The sequence below is a fragment of the Anabrus simplex genome, chromosome 13 (assembly GCF_040414725.1).
Source record: "Anabrus simplex isolate iqAnaSimp1 chromosome 13, ASM4041472v1, whole genome shotgun sequence".
In the NCBI taxonomy this organism is placed as follows: domain Eukaryota; kingdom Metazoa; phylum Arthropoda; class Insecta; order Orthoptera; family Tettigoniidae; genus Anabrus; species Anabrus simplex.
Genome location: NC_090277.1, coordinates 52,004,482 through 52,013,125, shown reverse-complemented (window position 1 = coordinate 52,013,125; position 8,644 = coordinate 52,004,482). Strand labels below are relative to the sequence as shown.

Below are 8,644 nucleotides of genomic sequence, written 5' to 3'. Positions count from 1 at the left end.
TATTTGCTGACATGGACTTCGCAGGCCAGCTCTATATCGACTGAGCCAATAAGCCTGGCTTCTTGAAAACAATACCCACTGCTACCACCACGATCATCCATGGAGAACTTCTTAAAACCTTGATTAATGTTGCCGAGTATCAGAATACAGAACCTGCTTTTTTGTGTGTGAACATCCTGCATAAGGAAAATGTAGAGTAGATGCAACCTTTAACAGGATAAACCAGTAGTGCCGCGTTTACACTGAATGTCCACACATGAACTGCCGCTGGCGATAGAAACTGACATAGCGGGTTATGCTCTATTAACATTGAGATATAATCACTGGGTTTCTTAATACAAATTAATAGATGTTTAAAACACGGACAGTGACATTTACCTTTGACAGCTTCTAGGAGACAAGGCTCGACTCTCAACTTTGATGTTACCCATTGGTTTTTTTTTTATTGGTGACATTGCTAAAAGCTGTATATATTTGTAATTGATATTATTTGGATTGGAGTATATCTGGAATTAGCGGCGTCAGTTTTCCAAGAAGGACAACAGTTTTCTAACACCATTGTGACCATGGCAACCACTGTCCGTCACTGTATACTAGCTCAGTAGCGTCACCTTCTCACTGTGCACTTTCTTCTCGTAATTAAGTTTGAGAAAATCTCGCATCAAGTGAATCCTGTTCTACTCCTCACTCCATAATTAAAATCCTTGGAGTGATTGGCCGGAAACGCAGCTACCTCTACACCACAGAGCTGGCTGTTGTTTCTTTCTTTCTCTCTCTCTCTCTCTTTCTTAATCTGTTTATTCTCCAGGATTGCACTTTTTCTCGGACTGAGCGAGGGATACCACCTCTACTTCCTCAATGGCAGTGTCCTTGAGCGTGAGACTTTGGATCGATGGGAGGCTGCCTGTTTTAGTGAACATTGCTCCTCCAGATCTGAGGAGAATAGCAGCGGAAGTGCAGTTGCTCAAGTAGACCTTAACACAGGGCCTCTCAAACGCCCAAAATCTCACGCGTGCAAATCGAGGCGCAAGAGCGCCGTGCACTGTGCATCGGTCCCGCTCGGTTCGCTTCGGACCAACGCTTCGTCTCTGGGCAACTCGGCTAAGCTCGACTCAACTCGGCTCAACTCGGCTCGGATTTGGAGCGCTACGGAGCAAGTGAGGAAGAGGGAGACAGGCGGAGCGAGCGAGACAGGCGTGGAGAAAGAGAGAGACAGCGCTATTGCTCCAAATCGAGGAGTGGGGGTCTGCACTCTGGTCAACCAAGCGAAGTCGTCTTTTGCACCGTGCACAGTGCCTGCACCTAGTGCATGCACTCTGAGAGGTCCTGCCTTAACAGATAGGAACGCAGTCTAGTTCAATGCCTTACGAGATCCACTTGTGATGAGATTAAAATCTCGGAATCCACGCTGGACTGATATACACTCCAATAAAAAATTTACTGTAACAACAGAATGGAGACAGCGATGGGAACAATGTCCACCCACCAAAGCCTTTCTGATTAAAGACCCAATGAAGAAAGTGGCATGTTTCGATCTTCCTCGACATGAGTGGTCAAAGCTCAAACGTTTTAGAACAGGCCACGGCAGGTTCCGATATATGATGCATGTGAGTGTGGTGCTGAGAAGCAGACATTGCTTCATGTTGTTGAGTGCTGTCCACCGTTTACGGGCTCTGCATAAATTGACGCCAAATGCAGTGGACTGGTTGTCGAAGCTGGACATTCTAGTTAAATTATTTCTCTATTTCAACTTATATGCCAACGGCCGTAGCCGTGTTGAAACACCGGATCCCGTGAGGTCTCGGAAGTTAAGCTACATTGGGCGTGGTCAGGAGTTGGATGGGTTGCCACGCGCTGTTGGTGGGGGGGTAAGGGAATGGACGAGCGGAAAGGAACTGGCCACCCTACCGCATGTAAACTCCGGCTCAGGAACACCTCTGCGGAGGTTCGGACCTGCCTTCGGGCAGAATAACCCTTACCTCACCTCAGCTTATATGTTCATTGTGTATTTTTTCACATTATGCTTATAAATGCCATACGATAATAATAATGATAATAATAATCGAACAGCCTACTGTTAATCAATATTTCATGCTCTACTTGCAGAAATAAACAAGGTATTCCCTATAATAGCGGTTTATGCGCCTCGCAATTGTTACCCATCACCCAATCACGAATCATGACAACTACTTTGGCAGCATGTGAGTAGCGTTGCCATGCCAAATGGCAAAATCGACGAGCTACTATGGAGCAGCCATTCTGGGCAGAACTAAGTTCCGAAGAAAACAATAATTTGCTGCGTTATGTCAAGAGTAAACGAAAAAAATTCACTTGACATTCGTTTAAACAAATGTGTGTTTTACAAAGTGTCTATAGGTTTTGAAGAAAACCAACCAGTTTGAAGAAACATTAAATATTTGTTTGTAACGGATCAAACACCAGAACAAACTAAATTCTGACAAGATAATTTGTCGTTAAGACCTTGCTCCTCAATGACGATCGTAATTAACATGCCCACGAGTCACGATATAGACAATTAACAACAATTGCAAGCTGGGCGCCAGGCTTCCAGATTAAATTGAATTTGAAACCGAATTTAGATTTTAAAAAATACTAAACTTAATTTAATGAGACTATCCCGGTCGTGAGGTGTAAGGATACTAACCATTAAATACTATGTGGAAAAACATAGGAAATCTACCAAAAAGTAAATTATTTAACGATGTACAAAGAAAAAAGTTTTATTCCACAAAAGGATGAAATGACGTAAAAACGAGTTATACACAAAATTTAAAATGACTGACTGAGATTACAGTTAAACACAACACGCGCGGACTTGCGATAACAGGGCTTACTAATGCTCACCGGAGGTTGATCTTTTCGTCGTCTGCTTCCGTGGTTGATAGTTGTCGTCCATCTTCCAACAGCATCATCCTCGGTATCTGCTTCATGGAATGGACTCCACCCAGAATCTATCACTCCCTATTTTGCTGAGTACCAAAAACATAGTACCAGCCTTACAATATGAAATTCCACATCAGAATTGGATAGAGAGGACTGAAAACATCCAGTCCTTCTCTATTATATGAAGTTGGCTTTCTAAATATTCTGAGTAAGTCTCACAGAGCCGATAAGAAATATTGAGTGTAAGCACCTCATAAGCGATGCACTCAGATAGCAGAATGACTCTAAAAAAACCGTGGACTACCTGAGAATGGAGACTCAAGAAAGCTGGATCCAGAACGATCTTCACCACGCCGTGTAGATCTATATAAATCCTCTTCATATTCCCACTTCCTCCCCTGATGTCACGTGATATGTCGTTCCAATGAGAGCTCATGTACGTCGCCACCCTGTCGATATATAGATGTAGTGTCTGTCCTTGACAGAAAAAGCCCTTCTGATAGGAGCACGTCACACGGGGTGATTTAGCGTCCCAACAACGAAATTATGTCCTTCCCTCGTACTGTTGTGTACGTTTCCAAGAACCTTCCAAAATTAACTTTCCTGGACTATTGCGAGACACCAAGTAGCCTGTTAGCGCAAGACCTACTGACTTAACATTTCAACGGAATATTGTAATATATCACAATTAAAAATTATTTCTCGTTCTTACGTACAAATTACATAAATGATGATGGACGTTAATAATTAATAAAATTACACATGATACAAGATATATACACACACACACAATTAATTCGGATGGGCGACCGTGATATTACATATTTTCATATTCCTGTAAATCTCTTGTCCATGGACTTATTTTGAAGTAAGGTGCATATTAAAACATTCTGCTGCATGCATAGACTCTAAATGTGAATTTTGGTCGGGTATATTTACCTTTTGCCCGTAATAATAAGTCAGATATACAGACATATACTAAAGTTAAAACCACTCGTATGATATGGATAAATATCCTCAAAAGACGCAAAAGAAACGAACGTACACACAGCTGAACTACAATTTATGTAGATTTTCGGACTGAGTGCAAAGCTTACGTTTTCTGAATATAGTTTGATTCCTAATGAAGTGTCTTTTTTTTATGTTACAGTCGATTTCTCTTGTACAGCATTTCGGTTTGATTAGGCCTATCTCGTGGAGTGGTTTGTGGTTCCAGAGTTCATTTGTGTCATGCCAGTTTTTGCCAAATGTTCTAACTCTTGAATCTAGTTAAATAAATCTGTTTCTAACATCTAAGTGTAAACTGAGATCCAGCGTTGCTGTATAATAAATTTAAATCTTGGTGATACGTAAATTTCAGGATGATTTCTAGTACAGCTTTGAATTCCAGCTTGGATTGCTGTTAGGGATTCGGAACGTCGTTCACGAAAACATCTTCCTTTGTGGAGGAAAGAAAAACGACAGGTTTTTCTGTGCCCTTCAGTTCATTTTCTTCAAACTCCTATTTTTTCTCGAAAACACCTTCATTTATTTATGTCCTTAAAACGTCAGGATGAGTCATTACATTTACCACTGATGTGCATGTAGAGTTGTCGCCCAACTGGCAGATTCTCTTATCGGTTGTTTACCTATTACAATTTACTTTACGTCACACCGACATGGATAGGTCTTATGGCGACGATGGTATTAGGAGAGGGCTGAGAGTGGAAAGTAAGAGACCGTAGCCACAACAAAGGTTCAGTCCCAGCATTTACCTGGTGTGAAAATGAGAAACCAGGGAATACTATCTTCGGGGATGACAATGGAATTCGAACCCACTGATAGCTACGTGAATGCAAGTATGAAGGATGAGATTTCCACCTAATCAATACTTTATTACAAAATGTTTAAAGTTGTCTACATTAAAACAGTACCGGTTTCGACCTGTAAAAAGGTCATCATCAGCTGGTGGTGAACCTGCTTAATAGCGATTGTACATAAAACATTACTAAAACTAATTTAACAAGAATGCCTTATTCTCAGTGCCGACATGCTGCATAGATGTTTCAACTTGACACCGAAACCTCAGTGATCCTCTATTCTATAGGAACTGTATTTTCAACCTCTGTTATACAATTTTTGGAGTGTGTGGCATTCAAGGGACTCCAGCAAGCCAAAGCCCTTTATTGCACCATATGTATATATGTATCTTGTTTGACATAATGTTGGCAACAGTACAGATTTTTGAATGGAACTTCAACGAGTTTAAGCCCCATATTGTACCATTTTTAATAGTAATATTATATTAGAATAAGGTGTGAAAATGGGAAACCACGGGAAACCATCTTCAGGGCTGCCGACAGTGGAATTCGAACACGATGCAAGCTCACAGCCGCGCGTCCCTAATCGCACGGCCAACTCACCTGGTCTTCTATGAAATTAGGAGTGAATTACGACGAAACGTGTGTTCAGTGAAATTAGCAGTATTCTTCCCCACAGTTAGGACTAGCTCCCTCTTCGTTCGTACTTCACACATGATACCTTGATCGGTTCACTTTTTAACACTTTCAAAACAAGCGTCGTGTACCGTACGTCAATGGTAATGTTCCGTGGAGAATGAGCGACGTATGCCGCACGGCGTTTTATTTCTAGTGCTTATATGTCCGCTTCAACGTACTACTAACGTTAGCAGAGTTCTGGGACTCATTTGTAAAAGAATAGCAGATAGCAGCACATCATCGGAACCTAATTCTGTTATTATACTATGTTGGTACTACCGAAGCAGCTTCACAGCCGCATGATCTCGCGCGGCCGACGACTAGAGCCAATTTCCACAATTAATGCAATTTTTTTTCATTTCTCAGCGATTAGTATGTGTGTTGTGTTTCATAAATGTATCATGGTACATGTTACTTTTCCTTTTTAATACACATTGTGAAAATTTAAAAAAAATAAAAGTAGAAAAATGGTTTTTTAATTTACTTATGAACTTTTAGTGGTTTTGCTACAATTTTGAAAAACAAGTTATGCATGCGTAGCGCAAACGTTGCTGAATTCTTAAAAGGTTCGTGACTGTAACTGAGGTTATCAGTTATTTTTGTATAAGCATGTGAAAACGCACTAAAATGTTCAGTCCACTGTGTAAGATCTAACTTCACCTGCTCAGTCTTCAGTGTGTTAATCCTCCCAATCATCAGCATTCTTCCTCAGACTTACGATCACGATCACTTAATGTCCAAAATTCACATCCGTATCTCTCATTGTAATAATAAATAGCCCGCCTGGTAGCCATTGTCGTAAAGGTACATGGTCTGACACCGTGGTTAATTGGTTCGAACGCCACCATCGGAATGCTATGACACTGTCTATAGTTATTCTTCCGTCGGATGGAGACATTAAGCCTTGATCTGACCCCTTGAAGTTAAGAGACAGGAGTAAGCTATATGCTGACCTCGGGTTTTGTGCCTACTCGGACGCATGGCTGTCAACTAGAAAGGCCTGCACATGGACTCTCCGGAAGCCATTTTGAATCATATTTTATTAGTTGAAAATAATTGTACCAATTAAAATGTCGCCTATTCAAAAATCAATCTCATTACTTGAATCGTCACTTTTCTTGCAGGCTTGTCATATATCTGGTTTGTTGTAGTTTTACCGAACGAGCATCAATACTTAAATAATCAAGCAATATTTCATTGTTGGGAGTGAGTAAGAAGAGAAGAGGAATTGGCTTCAAATGACGTTCCAGTGCAACATAAAACTGTAATATTTTTTATTGTTTTTCATCATTAGGATGTTTATATACAAAATAAATAAAAAAGGGCAGTCAAGCAGTGAGCGATTCGTTGTCGAAATGCTCGTTCAGTCGTTGTCAACGCTTAACCAATCAGTCCCTTGGCGGCGAGGTGTCCACCGAGACCGTATCCCAGACCAGCGCCGTAGGCCAAAGCTGGGGCGGCAGCGTAACTAGCAATGGGAGCAGCAGCGATAGCAGGGGCGGCGTATCGGGCAATGGGGGCTGCAGCAATAGCAGGAGCAGCATATCTAGCAATGGGGGCTGCAGCGATAGCAGGGGCGGCGTATCTGGCAATGGGAGCAGCATATCTAGCAATGGGGGCAGCAGCGATGGCAGGGGCGGCGTGAGCGACAGCTACGGGAGCCTGGGCCGGGGTCTTGTGTACGACGGCGTTGAATCCGTTGACGGGATCAGCGGTGTACTCTACAGTACGGATGGTGCCGTCGGATTCAGCCAGGCTGTAGCTACCCTGGACAACATCTCCATCACGAGTCTCCTGCTGGTTCTTGGAGTCTCCGGTGTGGGCGTCCTGGACTCCATAGGAGAAGCTGTACTGGGGGTGAGGGTCGTATGTGTCGACGGCAACAGGAGCAGCATGTGCTACAGCGACGGGGGCGGCGTGAGCGATAGCGGGGGCGGCATAGGCTACAGGTGCGTGAGCATAGGCACGAGCTGCCAGGGGAGCACCGGGGGCATAGACGGCGGGAGCACCCAGGATACCAGCCCTAGCGACGGCCACGAGAGCGGCGAAGACGATAAGCTGCAAGAAAAGAAGGAATTAATTTACATGTCCGGGTACTCCAATTTTGATATACAATTTAATAAGCATCGCCTCGCTAGGATCCTGTGCTTTTTTATTTTATTTTCCGCAGATGCCTATGGTAGTCACCTGTCCTAGACACATGAGTGCAGAAAGGTCTTCGAAACTAATTATGTCCTAGATGTCCGTATTTGTTCCGTAGTATACTTACTGGACAACTCAGCTGTTGACCATAGTTAACGGACTGAACTAGTTCGTTTCTTGAGAATGTATTGTTAACGTTTAAGGCATTATTTAGATAAAGAATTTATGCTCTGAACTGTTCTACTACACTTCCACCTATAATAGATTAACTCAAGCTGATAGTCGATATCTGACTATACTACAAGAATTGTGTAAAACTCAAGGTAATTTCTATGAATACTTTGCTGTTTGATGGTGCCAAAATCAGTCATGAATATTCGTAAATTTCTGAAGTTTCTACAAAATTCTTATCTGTTTGTTGGAGTTAGAAGCTAGTAAATGTTGCCTTGTGTTCTTACCTTGAATGCCATACTGTGTTGTTTGTTATTCCTGCTGCTAGAATTGCAAGTGCTGATCTCCATAGTTGCAGTCTGGTTTATATATGATCTGCTCTTAACTACTTTCACCCTCATCTTTTCAAAGGTATTGGAACCCGGTCTAGCCGGTCCAGTGCTGGCATGACCTGGCCTACCATATCTTCTTATGTGACACTTTAACCTGCTCGGGTTTCAGTAATAATTATCTGCTTAAGAAACTGGACTTGCTGCTGTGCCATATGTCACTTAATCTGGCCGCCAAACTGTGGCATTGCAATACTACTGGATCCAGATACACAGCTGTTGTGCTGTCTCAAGTACTTAGCTAACAAGTATTGCTGTTACATATGACCTTGGTGTTTCTTGCCTTAGATACCGGTCGTTCCATTTGCCTACCGTGATAATAAGAATGACTGTAAGAGGAGAGTTGTCATTTTTTATTGTTTAATAAATTCCATATCCTCAAATTCATAATCGCCGGTGATGGTTCCAATGTTTCCGAGTTGTGTCCCTTGAGCATTAAGTGGAATCCGAATTGATTCCCGCCTTTTGTTTGAGCGTGTTGCACCCGTACAGTCGATGTCATGGAGATCCACACCCAGGGTCTCGCACAGGTTCTTCTTAATACAAGAATATATTGGGATA

General features: G+C 42.3%; 1 protein-coding gene across 1 annotated transcript; it reads right to left on the bottom strand.

The window, feature by feature from the left end:
• Positions 1 to 6,761: 6,761 nt before the first annotated feature.
• Positions 6,762 to 7,993, bottom strand: LOC136884769 (cuticle protein 21-like). Its single transcript, XM_067157061.2, has 2 exons — positions 7,982 to 7,993; positions 6,762 to 7,439 (listed from the first exon to the last, which is right to left on the bottom strand). The coding sequence occupies exons 1-2, from the start codon at positions 7,991 to 7,993 to the stop codon at positions 6,762 to 6,764; spliced, it is 690 nt and encodes a 229-aa protein (XP_067013162.2).
• Positions 7,994 to 8,644: the final 651 nt, after the last annotated feature.